General features: G+C 58.7%; 1 protein-coding gene across 1 annotated transcript; it reads left to right on the top strand.

Moving 5' to 3' along the window:
- The first annotated feature begins 3,104 nt into the window (after window positions 1–3,104).
- RBM38 (RNA binding motif protein 38) lies at window positions 3,105–18,008 on the top strand. Its single transcript, XM_033094957.1, has 4 exons — window positions 3,105–3,520; window positions 4,248–4,371; window positions 4,817–4,871; window positions 16,397–18,008. The coding sequence occupies exons 1-4, from the start codon at window positions 3,284–3,286 to the stop codon at window positions 16,698–16,700; spliced, it is 720 nt and encodes a 239-aa protein (XP_032950848.1). The 5' UTR covers window positions 3,105–3,283; the 3' UTR covers window positions 16,701–18,008.
- The last annotated feature ends 680 nt before the right edge of the window (window positions 18,009–18,688 follow it).

Here is an 18,688-nt window from a genome sequence, read left to right as displayed (position 1 = left end):
TGGTGTCTGTGAGTGTCTTGGACTTTGCCTCGTGGTCACAAGATGACTGCCACAACATCCCATGTTCAGAGCAGAAAGAACGACGAGGGCCTGATTCCAGCTGCAAGTGTGACTTTTAGCAGAAAAGTAGAAGCTTTCACAGAAGCCCAGCAGATTTCCACTTAGGGCTCCCTTTACCGAACCTCTCTGAGGTTCCACCTGCCCAGCCCTCAAAGTGGCGACACAAAGCCTCCTTCAAGGCTGTGGGCAGGACTAAATTGGATCATGGATCAGCCAGCCATTTACTGGCCCTGGGTGACCTTGACACCACTCTGAGCCTCAGTCCCCTCCCCCTTAAAACTGGGCTGGTAGTACCGACTATGACAAAGGCTATTTTGAGGTTAAGTCACCTAATTTATGTGAGTAACCCAGTCAAGGACTTGGCCCCAAACGGGCACTCCAAGGCAATTGGAGTTTATTGGTGTGTGAGGATGAACCACATAAAAGTGCCCGGCTCTCAAAAATAGTCGATAAATGTTGGTGGCTGTGTCTCCCACATTGGAGCCTTCATCTTTTCTGTTCCCTCCGCTGTTCCTTATACTCACATGGCTCTGGCTCTTACTGCTTGCTCTCACCGATTCCCAGAGGCCTTCTCTGACTCTAAAGTATACCTGTCATGCTTGGCCCTCTCTCTTGGCTCCTCTGTGCTCCCTGCTCAGCAAGTTCCTGGACATTTACTTACATATAATATTTATTGTTTCTCTACTCCTCCTAAAATGTAAGCTCCTGGCAGGAAGCTGAGAGGCACGTTTGTTTCCTACCTGTAGTACGCCCGGGGCCTAGAACCTGGCTTGCCACCTGATGAGGCATTACATTAATAAGTATGTGTTGGGTGAATGGCTGTCAGGCAGAAGTGAGTGACACGTGGGGACGTGGGGCCACCAGACGGACGAAGTTTGGCGATGCAGAAACCGAAGGGGTCGGGGGGATCAACGAGTGAATGAAATCGAATCTGGGCATCCGCTTTTTAAGACACTTCCCACCCCACCCCCCACTACCCCTTCCCCCCAACCCCCACCCTCCACACCCACCCCCGCCTTCCGGGCTGGGCAGGCGTGCGAGATGCACGCAGCAAGCCTGCCTTCCCGGGGGTGGACCAACGCCCGGTCTGAGTCTTCTGCTTCCCGCTTTTCTGACCCTGTGGCCCCGCCCTGGGCGCCCGACCCGGTCGGGACCCTTCGGGATTCTCCGTAGCCCCGTGCCCCTAGGGCGCCAGCACGTGCTGCGCAGACGCCCGCCGCAAGCCTGCCGCCGACCTCCGCTCTGGAGCTCCTCCCCGCGCGGCGGTTTCGCCCGGGTGGGGTGGGGAGAGGAGGGCGAGGGCGGGGCCGGCGCGGGCGGCGCTGGGATTTGAAGTTCAGAGGCTTTGGCCGCCTGCGCCCTCGGGTGTGTGCCCATCCTGCCGCAGCCCCTCCTGTCCATGGCTGGGGACAGCCTCAGAGAGGCCGTGTCTGTCACAAAAGCGGGAACTGAGGCCCGGTGAAGGGACATAGCTTGCCCAAGATCACGCGGCCGACCAGTAGCCGCCTTCCCTGACCCAACAAGTGTAGGTCACACCAATTACTTTTCTAAGGTCGTTCTGAGGGTCCCTTGTCTAGTTGAGAGCTCTCCTGACCTCCTTCATTCTATGTTGCATTAACTCAACAAACGTTACCTGAGGCCCTTTTGCAAGCCAGGAGATGTGGCAAAGGCCCAAAGGCAGGCTTGCGCCTGGTGAGTTGGAGGGACAGTGAGTGACAAGAGAAGGAGAAAATGAGGTGAGACAGAAAAGTGTGTTCCCAGTATGCTCTTTGAAGACGTTGGGGTTCCATACCCAGCGTGAGGAGGCTAGGGTGGGGATTTCAGGAAGGCAGGATCATACTGCAGTGGCTGCTGCGTGGAGACGGGGGCCATCGAGTCCAGGGCCTTGAGACTGGCTCTTCTGACCTAGATTCGAATGCAGCCCGACAGAGAGAAGGTGCTGGATCAACATCTGAGTGACTAGTGACCACTTTGCCTGCCTCCCTGCCCCCATCCATCCACCAGGTGACACTCCGGTCCCTGCAGGCCCAGCCTGTGTCCCATTGTCCTGAGAAGAGGCCATAGGGTGGGGAGCTGCAGTTCCCCACTGCGCAGGGCGTCACAACCACAGTGCCTGGACATGCGGAGGATTTGAGGCCCCCAGAGACGGGTTTGACACCATGGTGTGGCCCACCCGTAGGGGAAGTTGGTGCCAGGGCCCGCTTGGAGGGCAGTGCCTGTGCAGTCCCAGGGGCTGATGCTCAGAAAGGCCCGGCCTTGGGTCAGTGCTCTCCTGTCAGATGGGAAATCCCTAATAACTTTGAACAAGGGGCCCTGGAAATTCTGTGGCGGGTCTTTCCTGGTGTCTTTCCTGGTGCTCCATATTCACAGGAGCCTGGAGGCGGGCCTGTTTCATGGTTGGGGACAAAGGAGCAGACCTCCTCTTGCTTTCCTCCAGCTGGAATCCCTGACTCCAGCTGTGGTCGGGGACAGACTTTTGAAGAGGTCAGAGCTACTCCCCCCCCCCCCCCCCCCCCCCCCCCCGCCCAGTCACCTTCTCAGGGGTGCCTAGGGGACAATCTGTTTATTTCTCTCTGTATTATATACTATATATTTACTTATTGAATTGTTTGTCTTAGTCATAGAAGCTCCGTGGCGCTAGAGTGTCTTCTGTGCATCCCTGCAGGCCCCATGCCCTGATAAATATTCGTCCAACGAATTATATCTTTAGATAAAACAAAAATCATTTCATCTTTACTATATGTTGCTGTATCCTAGTAGCCCTGGGGTAAATGTTAACTGAATAAACATGACCTAATAATCGTTTACATCTGATTCATTAGACTCTGCGCTTCAGCTTCACGAGGGCAGAGGCCTGGAACCCGGCGGGCACGTAGTAGGACCTCGGAAAAAATCTGGGGGCACTCCCTCGCCCGGTGCCCGGGGCGCGGCCCGGACTACGCTTCCCGGCGGTCCCCGCGCGCCCGGGGCGGGAGGGGGCGGGATCAAAGCGGATTGGGGGCGGAGCCGGCTACAAAGCCCGGAGGCGGGCGCCGGGGCTCAGAGTGCCCCGAGCGCCGGCCGGAGCGCGGCGCATCTCAGCGCGACGTGCACGGCGGGAGCGGCCCGCGAGTGGACGGGCCCAGCGGCTGGTCCGGCGCCTCTGCTATTCCGCTTGCTCCCCGCCGCCCCCCATGAGCGCAGCCCCGCGCGGCCCGGGTCCGTAAGCGGTGGGGCGCCCCCCATGCTGCTGCAGCCCGCGCCGTGCGCCCCGAGCGCGGGCTTCCCGCGGCCCCCGGCCGCCTCCGGCGCCATGCACGGCTCGCAGAAGGACACCACGTTCACTAAGATCTTCGTGGGCGGCCTGCCCTACCACACCACCGACGCCTCGCTCAGAAAGTACTTCGAGGGCTTCGGGGACATCGAGGAGGCCGTGGTCATCACCGACCGTCAGACGGGCAAGTCCCGCGGCTACGGCTTCGTAAGTGGCCCCGCAGCCGGGCGCACACCCTAACCTGCACTTATCTTGACCCGGAACGCTGAGTCAACCGGCGGGCGCACGCCCAGCCGCCTCGGGGCCACCCGGGGCGTCTCAGGCCGGCACAGGCACCTGCTGCCCCCTCTTGGGCTCCAGGGGTGGCGGTTCGCGGTCCAGCTGGGCCCGCCCCCACTACCCTCACTCCAGGCCGGGTTTAAAAGGGAGATCGCTGTGTTCAATTAGAACTCCTAAGTTTGTGGAGAGGTTTTGGGGACAGACGACTTCCTGGAGCAACAAGCTAGGGAGGAGCAGAGGCTCTCTGGAGCCCTTTAGCACGCCTCCCTCCGTATTTTCCAACAGCCCCCACAAATAAATAGTAATTTAAGTAAAAATCGGCTTGAAAACAGCCTCTTCTAACCCTTTCCATGAGGAAATTCACAGACCCCCACTGGTGGGCAGGCCAGCCTGGGTCCCCGGCTTCTCTTGGGGGTGCCCATTTCCCCTGGGGATTGTCTCTGTCCTTGAAAGCAAGGCTTCCCAGAACTTAAACTTGGAGGAGCTGGAATCCAGGGGGCAGCCAGCGTTGTGGGAGGGCCCAGGGTGGTGTCAGCGGGGTGGGGGGAATGAGCACCAGGGCCTTGGCATAGCTCTCTGCTCCCCACCCCCAGCTGCCCCCGCGACCCACACACACCTGGCAAGGGAAGCCCCTGATGTGTCTGTGCTCCTCTAGGTGACTATGGCCGACCGCGGAGCAGCTGAGAGGGCGTGTAAAGACCCTAACCCCAACATCGACGGCCGCAAAGCTAACGTGAACCTGGCCTATCTAGGCGCCAAGCCGAGAAGCCTCCATTCGGGTGAGAGCCTGTTTTCCCTTCCCTGGCTCTTCTTGGCTGCTATATTCAGCGCTGGTATCTGTCTCCTGGAAAAGCCTCCTCCCACCCCCACCCGCGCCCCAGGAGTGGCAGTTGGCGGTCATGTGTTTGTTGAGCCGTCACAGAGCAGTCAGTTTGGGAGCTGGACCCCTCTAGCTGTGTGTGCCAGGAGACAGGGTGAGGAGGGCGTGTTATCCCCTGTTCAGCTGTCCTCACGGGAAGGAGGAAGTTGGTCCCTGGGACCTGAGGTCTGGAGGAGGAAAGCATAGAGGTTGCTGCCCTCCGGGTCGCTAGACCTGCTCAGCTGGGAGCTTTGAGGGGGTGGCCTGGGAGAGGAGAGGAAGTGCATTGTCCCTTTTGCTTAGAGCTGTATGGCCGTGGTTCTTGCCCAGGTGAGGCCGAGCCCCTAATGAGTCTCTCATTCTAGGCTTTGCCATCGGTGTACAGCAGTTGCACCCCACCTTGATCCAGCGGACATATGGGTGAGTGCAGTGGTTGGCTGGGGCCGGGGTGGGGGGCTTTCTTGGTCTCCCAGTGTGGGCGCCCATTGGTCCCAGGGAGCTTCCACCCCAGTCCTCCAAGCCCACCGCCTCGGTTGTGCCCTTTGTAGCCACCTTTTTGTGTCAGAGAACCGTCACTTTCTCCAGCCTTTCAGAAACATGATTGTGTGTTTGGGGAGGGCGAGGACAAGCCTGGAGAACTGAAAGAAGGCAGATTGCATTTCTTTACCTCGGGCAGAAAGACGGGGAGCATGAGCTCTGGAGCCTGCTGGCCCGGGTTCAAATCCTGGCTTCCCCCTTGCTATTAATAGTTGTGTGACCTCCGGCAGATGGCAGCTGTCTCTGCCCGTTTCCTCACCTGTGAGGTGGGGATGGTACAGCACGTCTGAGGACTGTGAGTGGAGGCTCAGGACGGGTGTGGTGCGGGTAGGTGACACTCTGCAAGTGTTGCCCACAGTCCTAGGAGATGGTGGACTGGGCTCTTCCCAGGGTGCCCCTCAGACCTGCTCCAGTGCCCAACAGATGGCGGCAGCAGGTCACTGCCGGCGGGTCCCATGTTCGTAAAAGCTGGAGCAGGTGAGACGGGATCAGGGCCAGATGTCCCCGGCCGGCTGGCCTGTGGGTCTATTGTCTGGCGTGCTTTGGAGCAGCATGTCCCACTCTCCTCCGTCCAAAAAAGGTCCCCCTCCCCTTGCCTTATTTTTTTTTTTTATTTAAATATCGAATAAGGCCTGGCAGCTGCTTAGGGAAGGACAGGCACACTTCAGGCGCACAAAGGAGCCTGCCATGCCGTCTGACTTCCCAGCCCCGTGATTGATGCAGGGAGCTTGTTGTTGGATTTAGGGGCTGTTTCTTGTGGGGGTTGAGGAGGGCAGGTGTAAAACAGGCAGCCCCTCTTAGAACGTCCGCACTTCTGAAGGTGTCAGAGAACAAGCCTAGGCTCTGGGTTTTGTGCTTCAAGGTGCGCATGTGTGTGTGCCTGCCCTGGAGACACAGTTGAGGCGCATCCTGGCTCACTGGGGCAGCGTGGACCAAGGACCAGAGCGGGACAAAGCTGGGCTCTCGTTGACTAGGCAGGTCAGCCAGATGGCCGTGGGGCCGCTCCTCGATTTGCCCACGGTTTGGAGTGCCTGCCCTGCCAGGTGGCATCTGTGACTGCACAGTGGCTTCGTCGTGGATTGTGGACGTGTGTGAGCTCAGCTCCGGTCTGCATTCTTGGGAGAGAGCCTGAAGGGTGGCCAAGAGCAGGTGCTTCTGGGTTTCTTTCCCGCTAGGGATCTGCTTCATAAAGGTCTGCAGCATCTTGGAAGGAGGAGTTTGGGGACACCCCAGTCTTCCTGCCATCACCCCAGGGTTTTCCTCTCTGGGGTTCAGGCCACACGAGGAGGGCGTTCCTCATTTTCATAGCCCTGGCTGTGTTCCCCGGGTCCACAGCAGGTGCCTGGGGGCAGGGCCAGCTGCACAGAGATCAGGCAGCTCTTTCTTGCTTACAAGGCAACAATACCTTCCCCACCCAACTCCGGGCTCCCTTCCGACTCATCACAGCTGCCTCTGGGACTCTAGTAACTGTCAGTGTTTGGCCTCTGGAACTCGGAGACTTGGGTTCAAATCCTGATTCTGTCACTTACCATCTGGGTCCATCTTCCTGAGCCTTCAGTTTCCTCATCTGGAAAATGGGAGAAGTAAACCACCTGACAATGCCAGCATGTGGGGCTGGGTACCCATGGTCCTGCCACGTTTCTCCTGTCCTCACAGCCACCCTCTGAGGTTGGGATTGATACTATCCTTGCTTCATAGATGGGGAAACTGAGGCAAAGAACGGTAACAACCTGTTCAGGGTAGCTGAAATGACAGGAGTTGAATCCAGCTGGGCTGGCTCTGGAGCCCAAACTCTCAACGGGCAGGTTGTTACCTCTGGGGCGGGCAGGTAGAAGGACGCCCTAACCTCTCCCCTCGTGGTCCCCAGAGTGCCACCCAGGTGAGGGTAGTTGGGGGTCGGTCACAAGATTAAACCACCACGTGTTCCTGACTTCAGGCGACAATGTTTTGTAACTAAATCTGCTGGCTGGCCATTTAATACCTGTGACTGAGAGGAGGCCTCCAGCTATTTGTTGGTTGCCAACGGGTAGAGACCCAAACAGGGACGAGGAGTCAAAGGGACTGTCCAGTGGCAGGTAGACTGAAGCCTCTCAGAGTCAGGCTGCCTCCAACCAGGCATTGCTGAGGTCCCGGCAGCAGGAGGGGCCCCTGGGTGCGCTGCGCAGAGAGGCGTCCAGCCGAGCTGCCTGGGTCAGCTGTCTTCTCCCAGGACCCGCCTGCCCTGCCAGAGAGTTGGGCCGTCAGCATCCCTTTTGTCTTTGCAAACAATCGAGCTTGGGAGCACGGCTGGGCCTGACTCAGCGGTCAGTTTTGTCGGCTCTAGGCTGGCAGGGAAGCCAGGCCCGCTGTTGGCTGAGGGCAAGGTGGGAGCCAGAGCCTGGACAGCTCAGAGTTTGTGAACCAGTTAACCCCCTCCTGCCTGGCTGAACTTTCCCAGACTTTCTGGCCCCGAACAGCTCTGAAGATCTCACAGCCCCGCTTTTGGGCAAGACCACTCTGGATTCCTCACCTGGCTGGGCCGTAAATGTCAGTGTGGAAAGGGTCGCCATGAACTTGGCTCTTGATGCCTTTTGCTTGGATGCCACTCCCCGCCCTCCCATTTTTCTTATTTTAGGTTGAATGGGATCTTTCAGGACCTGACTCGGCCTGCACGTTGTTGTCATATAGTTACATATGGGGCCGAGGCCTGGGGTTTGGAGAAGGCTTCCTTGGCAGGTGACAAATGGCTCAGTCATGGGAGGAAACATCTATAGCCCTGGGCTGCCCAGTTGAGCGTCCCGTTGCTGGTTGGTGAGACAGGCAGAAGTGAAGGTCTGAGCAGTTTGGAGAGGTCACGTGTCCTAGCAGAGCATTGGGTCTGGCCTGGAAGGAGCCTCCTGGTGTCCGGGGGTGCCTGTTCATACCTGGACCTGAGCTGCCAGCATCTGAAGTGGGACCTGGGCCTGGCCACACTTGGAGCTCCTCCTTGCGTTATTCTTAAAGGGCCAGCTGCTTCTCTGGGCACAGCCTACCCACCCCATTCTTAAGGGGGCCCTGCTGTGGGTTCCACTCCCACTCACTGGGAGCCCTGCTCTGAGCCAGGTGTGGGGCCAGGCCCTGGGGGCTCAGGCAACAACACAGGGTCCCGGGGCCGCTGGGTATCGGGTGCACTGGGTGCTAGAGCAAGGACTCTGGGGTCTGCCTGGGTTCGAGGCCAGGCCTAGCCCCTTCTCTCTAGGCTCCTCTCTCTGTGTGGTGGGGACCGTGACGATGCCACCTCGCAGGGCTGACTTGAGGCCTGAGTGCGTGCCTGTATGCAGACCCGGTCATTTGGGGCCTGGTCCGTTGGAAGACCCGGGATTTGTCAGTGACGAGTCGCATGGCAGCCCCGTGACAGGATCTGTCATCCAGCTGCGTGTGAGGCACCGGGAGAGGAGAAGCTGGCTGGAGCTCGCAGTGCACGGGTCGGGGCTCAGTTGGGGCTCTGGCACCGTGGCTCCTTCCACGAGGGGCCAGCACCTCCCTCTGCCAGCTCTTGGACAAATTAGAGCCAGACCCCTGGGGCTAAGGACCCTCTCCCAAGCGTACTCACCTCGCTTGGCCTGTCATTTCAGGGACCCCTACCATCCCTGTGTGAAGGTCCCCAGTGCCCAAGTTGAGACCTGCTGCTTTTGTCATCACCGGGCCATGGGTGTGTATACGCCTAGGGGTCTGACGGGCGGACCGGGGTCACCAGGGCAGGACAGGAAGATCTGGAGCACACGGGGCTGGGCATATAAAGAGCTGTTCCCAGAGTTGTTCACTCACTGAGTATTGAGCGCCTGCTGTATGCCAGGCCCTGAGTCTTGGACACTGAATCAGAAAGACACGGTTCTCCACTGCAGGGCAGTCACTTCCCAGCGGGGAAGCCAGACGGTTACAAACCTATCTGTGCACGAAAGGACCCGAAGGTGTGATGAGTGGGACCGAGCAGGGCGTTCCTTGTGAGGATGGAGGAACATCCGTGCATCATGGTTGTCACGGGGTGGATCATCTGTGCGAGTGACAGAATGTCATAGACACCAGGACACGCCAAAACATAGTGAAATCCACCCAACCCTGGAGCCTAGTTCATAACCACATGTCCGTGTCAGGTTCCTGGTTTTGGGAATGCACTGGATTATAAGACGATGTCATTAGGGGACCTCTCCGTACTGTTTTGGCAACTTCCTGGGATTCTATCACTGCTTCACAATATGAAGTAAATCAAGCCAGGGCTGGGGTGCGGTGCCTTGAGGGGGCTCAGGGCCTTGGGGGCCTGGGAGGAAGTGAAGTCAGAGCCAGAGGCTTTGGAGGCTGGGAGGAAGCCGCTACCTCCCCTGGTGAGGTGTCACGTGGCTTGTTTTTACTTTCAGGTGTCTGGGGTGACCGGCACTTCCTGTTTGTCACTCACTGGAGCGAGGTGGGGGGCAGTGCGTGGCCCTCTCCAGTGGGTGGCTTGTGCACACCTGCTGTTTGTCCTCATCTGTCATAACAGAAACCAGCCTCCGGAGTGGTTCTTGGGTTCCTCTCCAAGGTTGAGCTCCTTGCCCGGCCCCAGTGGCCCTGGCAGGAAGAGCCTTTCTGGAGCTGAAGCCTCAGACCCAGGGGAGAAGCCAGACCACAGACAGGCTGATGCAGGCATCTAATTCCCCCGAGGGGAGAGCCCCGGAGTAGGGACAGTGGGGGTGGGCTGCCACGTGGGCCGTTCTTTATGCCACAGTGGAAAAAGCACTGGGTGACGAGTGTTGGGGCCCCTCTTCTGACTTGTTTGTGCCACCCCATGTTCTCATGACTTTCCTTGTTGAGACTCAGTTTCCCCATTTGCCATGTGGACATGACAAGTGCTCTGCAAGGTGCTGGGGGGCATCCGGACATTCCCCTGACCCCTCCCGTGTGTGTGCGTGGAGGACACTGCATTCAGTCAGTCATTTCATTCAACAGATAGGTGCTTGCTTTGTGCCAGCCTGGGGATGCTGTGGGCATGAAAGCAGACCTGGTCCCAGCGTGGAATCACGTCCTGCAACAGAGGGGTCATGGGAGTGGGTAGAGACGGAAAAGGGAATAACCGTGCCTCAGGTGGCAATGGGCGCTGTGGAGGGAAAGGAGCAGCCCAGGTAGGGGAGGAAGTGGGAGATGGCGGGGGGGACGACCAGCGCCCAGCAGGGTGGCCTCAGCTCACTAGGGCCTGTGGGCCCAGGGGAGCATTTGGATTTGACTCTTGAGTGATCGGAACCGAGGTAGGCCTTGAGCAGAGGAGGGCTGGGTCACTTGCATCCTTAAAGCACCCCTCTGGCTGCAGGGTGGGCTGGGCTGCCAGGGCCAGGGTGGAGACCCCGCTAAGGGACCCAGTGATAGTCCAGGCTTGACGCAGTGGTGGTCACTGGTGGCCACTGGCTCCGGCAAGCACTGGGGTAAGAAGAGTGGGATTCTGAATGCATTGTAAGGAATGTGTTAAAGAAGGAAATCCAGGAAGATTCCAGAGTTTGGTCCTGAGGAAACGGAAGGTCGGGTTGTTTTGGTGGTGAGGGGAGGCTGGTGTGGGGTGCACTTTTGAGGGGAGAGCAGGAGATCGGGTTTGGACAGATTCCAGTGGGGACGCTGTGTCGGGGCCTCACATTGTCCCAGGGAGAGCATCTTCCCTGCTCTGCATCCCACCTCACCCCACCCCAGAGCTTGGGGGTTCTGGGAGGCCCTCTGTGGCCTGGTTTCCTGCTGGCCCTGGTGGCGTGTGCAGGTCCCACCCCTGGCCCGAGAAGTCTGGAGTTGTGTCTCCAGCACCGGGCAAAACCTCCAGAGAGCAGAAAAAGTGAAACCAGCCTATTTGCCTTTTTTATTTTTATTTTTGGGGGTAGCTTTGCACAGTCGATTCCTTTTCACTGAGTTTTGCTTTGAGTGTGCGGAGAAGGCGCTTGTCTGTCTCCTGGGCGCTGGCTGCCCTTGGCTATTGTCCACGCCCCTTGCCAGCCTGAGAGTCTGCAGACCATGCAGCTCAGAGCCCGGAAACAAATGCCTTCTAAGGGGACCTCCAGGGACCTCACTGGGGGCACCCTTTGTTTACAGATGGGGAAACTGAGGGCAAGAAACTGGACAAACGTGGCTGGGATCTGAACTCAGGGTTCTCGCCTCTGGACCCCCGGTCTCCGATGGGCCAAGTCAGCTCAGGTGCTCTTGGCTGTGTGTTATTAACCCTGGGTGTGGGGGGTCTGGGCAGAGACCCCAGCCCATTCCCCTGTCAGTGGGGGTTGCTGGACCAAGGCAGGCTCAGCCTGAGCAGATGTCCCTCGAGGGTGGTTGAGCCTTTTCAGCCCCGCTGGCTGCAGCCCCTCCGTGAACCTCTGGTGCCTGTGGGGCTGTAGTGGGAATGTGGGGGTAAAAGAGGGAGGATTGGGGGATGGGAGCATGGGTCATCTGAAGGACAGTGTGGGTGTGGCTGCAGCAGGAGGACAGGGCAGGGAGTCTCCAAGGGACTGACCAGAGTGTTGCCAAGCCCCGTGCCCTTTTCGGAGGCCTGCAGACCAGGCGTTGGGAGGCCCGTGGCACCCTGACCTTTCCAGGGAGTAGGCGGAGCGTCAGGGAAGCTGCCGGCACAAGTGCCTTGTTCCGTGGTGCCAGGCAGCTGGGAGCTCTGCCTGTTTGATGCACAGGCCTGGGGAGGGGGCATGGGGGCTGCCCTCAGACGAGCTGGCTGCTGGCTTGGCTGGGTCGTCTTTTTCACTGAGGAGCTCGGTGGGTTCCAGGGTTCCAGGGTGTGTGTGCGCGCGTTATGCCCCTGGACCCCCCGGTCCCCTTCCCAGCCCTCTGGCATGGGCGTCTGTGGTCAGAAGAGTGATGAGAAGTCCTTGTATTTGTCCTTCTCTTTGTGCCTGGGGCAGGGTCGTATCCCCCGGCCTGGTGCCAGGGGCAGCTCTGTGGTGGGGCCGTCCCGAGAACTGCAGGATGCTGGCAGCATCCCTGACCTCCACCCACTGGATGCCAGTGGCACGCCCCACCCCACCCCCCAGTGTGACAGCCAGAAATGTCCCAGACGTGGCCATGTCCCCTGGGGGGCAAAGTGGCCCTGGCTGAGAACCGCTGTGGTAGTGGAGGGTCTCGGTTCTCACAGCGAGCCCTGAGGGCAGCCTCTATGGGACCCGTTTGTGGAAGACGAGGAAAAGCTTTGTAACTTGTCCGAGTGCACAGCTGAGGGCAGACGGGACGGGACTGCTGGGCCTGGCCCCTGCCTGCTGGGCTCTGCGGCTTCCTTTCCCCTCCACTTGGCTAGTCTCGCAGTGTTGTCCTGGGCCCACCATACAGCAGGACCCGGCGCCCTTCCTCTTACTCTGATCTGTGTCCAGGTACACAACACCTGTCTCAGGTCTGGCCTCTGGACACGCTGAGCTCCTTGGTGAGGACGGAACCACCAGGGACTGCGAGGTCTTAGACTGCCCGGCGCCCGTGGTACGTGGGCAGCTCTCCCATCTAGGGGGCCCCCAAGGTGGGCTCAGGTTCGCAGGCCTCAGCCCATAGCCAGTCTTTGTGGGGATAGTACCAGGCAGACAGATGGGGCAGACCCTGCTTTCCATTCCCTTTGGCTGTGGGACTGTACAGGTCACCTGGGCATCTCTGAGCCTCAGTTTCCATTTGGAAATGGGGTAACAACAGTACCTATTTCATGGCTGTGAAAAGCTTTGTAAGTTATCTTGGTGGTTTCACACAGTGGTAGGGGCAGAGCACCTGAGAAACAGGTGACTAGATATGGACAGCGTACTCAAGGATCAGGAAATAGGGCCCCCTTCTTCCCAGCCTAAACATGATTCAGCCCACCGCGTCTGGGCACCTCCAGCAGGGCGCCTCTGTGCCTGGGGCAGAGCGCTGGTCCTGACGTCTGGCAGTGGAAACCTGTACGGTAACAGCTGCCTCAGCTGACCAGACCTTGAGGCAGGTGTGGCCAGGAACCGGTCCTTTTTAAAGCTCCAGGTACTTGTGCTGTGTGGACAGTGTGAGGCCCTGGTGTAGGCAGTGGTTCCCCAGTGCACTCATGTGTATCAGAATTCTTAGGGGCTGTCAGACACGGGGGCCCGCACCCCCTCTGGCTTCAGTCTGTAGGGGTCCACGTTTTTAGCAAATACATTGTGGGTATCTGAGGCAGGGCCGCTCCTGCCCATGTGTGGAGAAGTTTTGGGCTCAAAGCTTCCACAGCCTCAAACTAAGGAAGGTTCCGAGGTTCTGGAAGCTGGGTGGGGCTCATATGGTGGGGGGCACTGACGATGCCAGGACGGCGGCCTGGTGGGTGCTGCCCCAGGAGAGACCTCATCCTGTCTCCATTGCTCCTTTGCCGGGGGGACTCCAGAGGGCTGGAGGGGTCCAGCCCTTTAAGAGACACGTGCCCAATGGGCTGTTGTGCTAGGCATCGGGGCAGAGCTCACCTCCCCAGCCACTCACTTGAGATCCTATGGTGGAGACGGGTGATAAAGCTCCTTCTCTGGGCAGCCGCCTCCTCCAGGAAGCCTCCCCTGACCACTCCTAGGAATCCTAGATTTAGTTCATGGGCTGGTATGTTTGTGTGACCTGTCCCTCTCCTGGAATCCAAGCCTCAAGAGGCCAGAGGTTGAGTGGCCTGCTCAGCCCCAAATCCCGGCCCAGAGCACAGCCATGACAGGTGAGAGGATTGTCTCTCAGCTCAGGAGCCGAGGAAGGATTTGAACCCAGGCCTGGCTCTGTTCAAGGCTCTTGATCCTGGGGGAGTGGAGGGTGGCCGGAGGGGTGGACAGCAGAGGCTTCTGAATGGATGGGGGGAAGCAGCCATTGTGCCCTTGAGCCAGGGCCTCCTGACAAAAATTGTGAAAGGTCACCTGCCCATGTAGGTGCCAGGAGGAGCCACCTGTTGCTGGTGTGGGTATGTTGCCATGGCAACCACTGGGGTGCTGCTACCTGGGAGGGCCCCGGGTTACGGGGATCTGGAGGCACCTCAGGCATGGAGCCAGGTGTGCCCCAGATTCTCAACCCCCCAGGTGTTTGCTTCTGGATCCATGGGGGCCCCAGCGCCATCCTCCACCCCTGCTCTGCCCACACAGGTGGTTTGTTCCTGCCTCGGGGTTTTCTCATATATGTGCTCTTGTCGTCATGGAGCCCACCTGACCTTGAATTACTACTTGAAGGCATTACGTGTATTCACAAAGCTGTGCAAGTCACCACTGTGTAATCCAGAACTTTGTTCTCACCCCAAAAGGAGACCCCTTAGCACTCCCCTCCCCCATTCCCGAAGCCCCTGCCAGTTTAGCCGCTTTCTCCCTCTCTGCATTTGCCTGTGATGGACATTTCATCTCGATAGAATAATGTAGCACGTGGCCTTTTGTGTCTGGCTGATTTCACTTAGCACCATGTCCTCACGGTTCATCCAGGGTTATAGCACGTGTCAGCATTTTGTTCCTTTTTGTGACTGAATGATGTCCCCTGGCCTGGCTACACACCAGTCTCTTTATCCTTTGTCTACCCATCAGTGCATGGACACTTGGGTTTGTCTGGGCTGTTGTGAGCCGTGCTCCTAATTCTGCATGTGAATAATCCATTTGCCAGCTACAGGTGTTCAAACCCACAGGTAACCCTGCAGCCCTTTTCTACATGTTGAAAACATAATACCACGTAAAGCTGTCAGTCAGCTCTTGAACCCATAAAAATGGCAGTTTCCTGCAACTCAACCTTACCTGTCTTCACATACGTATAAATACATTTGTTTGGTTTTTTTTAAGTGCAAACAATAGCACCATTTAGCATAAATAGCTCAGTTTTGCATAAACAGCATCGTTTTTGCTGCTGGGTTTTCTCCGGAGAGCCTGGAGGGGAGCGACTAGGGCTGAGTGTGGGCCTCCTGGTCTCACAGCCACGTGGATGCTGTCCTGGGGACATTGGCTAGGCCTGTTCCTCGGGTCTCTGGTTTCTCACAGACTCCGTAGGTGTATGTCCCCGAGGGAGGGCTCCTCCTGGATGCGGATGGGGCCTGGCTGGGGGGACAGAACACCTGCTTTGTGCCCAGCTGCTCTCCAGACAGCTGCCCCGATTTGGCCCCTGCCAAGTGGATGAGCACACCCGGACGGAGCCTTTCCTTTCTCTTTCAAAGCAGCTTCTCTTTGGACCAGGGGCAGGGCAGGGATCCTGGGCCTATCTTATGGGTGCAGAAGGAAGTTGGGGTTTCACTTCCTTCTCCCCGTCCTGTGTGACTCGTGCTAGTGTGAGAGGAAGAGGAGATGCTGCTGCCAACGGCTGTGGTGTCGACCCCGTGAGGTGTCTCTGGGCCCGGTGTGGAGCAACGTCTGCCGGGCTGCGGGCACTGCTGACTCAGATGGCGGTGAGGCTCAGGGAGGCTCAGCTGCCCAGGGCTGCCCAGCAGCTGGTTGGCAGAGCAGGCCCATGCTGATACTGCCTTCCTGAGCCCAGGGTCCCGTCTCTGACATACGGGGGTTGATCCCTACCCTGGAGGGCAGGGTGTGCCAGGCAGCAGTGGCACCTGGTAAAGGTTTGCCACATTAGCCGGGTGGGACCAGCATGGCAGTAAAGAGGGCCTGAGGATCGCGGCCCCTCTGCTTCATCACGGTGGGGCTCGGGCCAGCTGCTGACCCTCTGGGCTCCATCGTTGTGTTACAAAAGGAGGTGATGAGGTGACGGCCAGCCTGAGGGTCAGTTCCACCAGTCACCGCTCGTCAGGCGTGACCAGTGCTGGCGTCGCCTCGTGGCTGAGGCCTCACCGTCATCTTCCTTCCCACCACCGTCATCATCGTTGCACATTTTCATTCCACCGTTCATGTATTCATTCACTCAGCACTCCCTCACTGAACGCCTCCCGGGGGCCAGGACTGGCTGTTAGTGAAAGGGGTAACGTGTCATGGGGAGACAGGCGGGGTAAGTCAGCAAATGGTGTAGGGGCCCCTTGGTGGGTGGCAGATGCTGGCAGGGTGAACGGGGAAGTGGGAGGACTAGGCTGGCTTTGTGGGCAGGCGACCTGGGCAGTCACATGGGACCCCACCCCCCAGGCAGAAGGGCCCGCTCTGGGTTTGATGCTCAGCTGTCACCATCTGAAATTCTAAGTCATTTTCAAACATGGTCCCCCAATCATGTAGGCCGTCCTGTGGGGGTGGACGGCGTGTGGGTGCAGGCTTGGGAGGGGGTGCTGGGAAGGAGACATTTGCGTACAGACTTGGAGGAGGGGAGGGGCCCTGTGGAGAGCTGGGGGGTGACACTGCAGGGGCAGGAACAGCGTGTGCACAGGTCTGCACAGCTCGTGTGTGGAAGTCACACTGAAACTGGTATAGCTGCAGCCATTCGATAGCGAGGAAAGAGCCTGGGAAGGGGACACGGCATCACCCAGCTCACCCCACCCCGGACCCATCTGTGCCCCCCGCCCTGTCACCTGACCCCCTCTCTTTGCCCCACAGGCTGACCCCCCACTACATCTACCCTCAAGCCATCGTCCAGCCCAGCGTGGTGATCCCGGCCGCCCCTGTCCCGTCGCTGTCCTCGCCCTACATTGAGTACACGCCGGCCAGCCCGGCCTATGCCCAGTACCCGCCAGCCACCTACGACCAGTACCCATATGCCGCCTCACCCGCCTCGGCTGCCAGCTTTGTGGGCTACAGCTACCCGGCTGCCATGCCCCCGGCCCTCTCGGCGGCGGCCCCCGCGGGCACCACCTTCGTGCAGTACCAGCCTCCACAGCTGCAGCCCGACAGGATGCAGTGAGGCCATCCACGATCGAGGCCCATCACTCACACACCCACCGGGCAGGCGACCGGCTGCGCTCGGGGTGCACACCAGCACCTGTGTCTCTGGGGACCCCGCAGGACCCGTCTGCACCCTGCACGGCCCGGAGACCGCTTCCCTTTCAATCCAGGACCCACCACGTCTCGAAGGAGGACTTTGAGAAAAAAGAATGTTCGAGAGCTACAGAAGATACAACCCAGGCCTCCTCACACACACCGCTCACCTCCCTTCACCTTCCCCTGCCTCTCCCCTCGCTCCAGGGCTCCAGGCTGCTGTCCTGTCCCTGCTCAGCGTCAGCCCGGGCCTTCCCCACCCTCTGCAGACCCCGGCCGGCCGCCCTTTGGGCTCTGCAGAAACTTCGTCCCACTCAGAGATGCCTTACTCTAGGGAAACCTAAAAGCGCCGTGACTTGACTCTCGTCACTCCATCCGCACAAGCTGTGAACGCAGGAGCAGGTGTGCGGGAACCCCCGCCTCGTGGGATTCTCGTTTTCTGATGATGGCATCGGGGCGGCTTCCACAAGACCCGAGGCTCCTGGTGCAGCAGGGCCGGCAGCCACGGCCGAGGCCCTTGCTGTCGAAGCACTGCGACTTTTTTTCTTATTGTTTTGCTACTAAGATGATTCAGAATTTCAGTCTACTTTTTCAATGGAGTCTCCTGCCACCAAGCTTCTAGAACCTGTTTTGATTTTGAGACACTTTTGTTGGTGGATCCGCCCATGGAGACAGGGACAGTATTTCTGTTTGATAAAGTGTCTGCTCACTTGAGCACCAGGAGCCCCTCGGAGTTGTAGGTGCCTTCAGAGAGGTGGTCTCCCTCAGCGACAGTAAGTTGTCTCAGAAGCTTGTCCCCTCCACTTCTCACCCCCACCCCCGCCACCACTGCAAGGGGCAGAGGGAGTGGGGCCCTAGGTGGTGATGCTGGCTGAGGGGCTGGACCACAGCGTAACCCCCACCAGCTTGTGGCCCCACCGTCTCATTCTTCGTGTCTCCTGCTGTACACCAGCCTGAGCTATGAGACCAGCCTAAGACACGTCCTGCCTTCCTTGGTGACAGGGCTCCTGGAGGGGGTGTCGGGGGAGTCTGCAGGAGGAGGCAGGGAAGGTGAGACGGGGGGCAGCCTGGCAGGGGTTTGGGGAGCCTGGGCTGGAAGATTGTGGGGCGCTGGGGGTATTCCTTCGGACCTACCTCAGGGAAGTGGGAGGCCTCAGGGGGCCGACTGATGTGGGCAAGCGCTTTGCAGCACGCCTGGTACAGAGTCGAGGCCCAGAAAATAAAGGTAGCTAATATTATAATATTTTTATTAGAATGTTCTGATTATAAAAATAAAACTTGTTTTCTTTAAAGAAAAATTTGGTCTGTAATTTTTCTCTTGAGGTGGGCGCCTCCCACCCCCTAACCCCCACCCCCAGTGATTGTGGGTGAGTCAAGGCCACATGGTATCAAAGCAGGGACCCTCCTGGCCAGGAGTTTCATTGATGGCTGTTCATTGAGCACCTACCTGTGCTGGCCTGCGGGCACCCAGTGATGGGAGAGACACAGCCCCCCCAAAGCCACCCGCTGACATCGGGAGGAACCGTGACCCCCACCTTCAGGTATCTCCTCAGTCAGCAGTCTGCTTAAAATCTCGGGAGGACAGACTGGCCCAGCATAGGTGACATGCTCAGAACAGGGCCTTGGGAGCAGTGGCTGGGGCAGGTCTCAGTATCGTGCGTCCACCAGAACCTAATGGAATGGGGGGGCAGCCCCCTATGAGAAAGGAGGATACCACTAGAACTTGAATAAAGGTTCATGTGGCCGAAAGGAAGCAGGTGGCCATGCAGCTGCCCTAGGGGTGCTGGCAGCCAGGCGGGGCATGAGGTCACGGACTTAGGAAGGGAGGTCTTGGTTGGGCTGAGGGACCCTGACCTGGAGATAGTCCTAACATCTAGAAATCACCTGGAGCCACTCAGCACGGGAAATTATGGG

Source organism: Rhinolophus ferrumequinum, chromosome 23 (genome assembly GCF_004115265.2).
Source record: "Rhinolophus ferrumequinum isolate MPI-CBG mRhiFer1 chromosome 23, mRhiFer1_v1.p, whole genome shotgun sequence".
Taxonomy (NCBI): domain Eukaryota; kingdom Metazoa; phylum Chordata; class Mammalia; order Chiroptera; family Rhinolophidae; genus Rhinolophus; species Rhinolophus ferrumequinum.
This window is presented reverse-complemented; position numbering and strand designations above follow the sequence as displayed.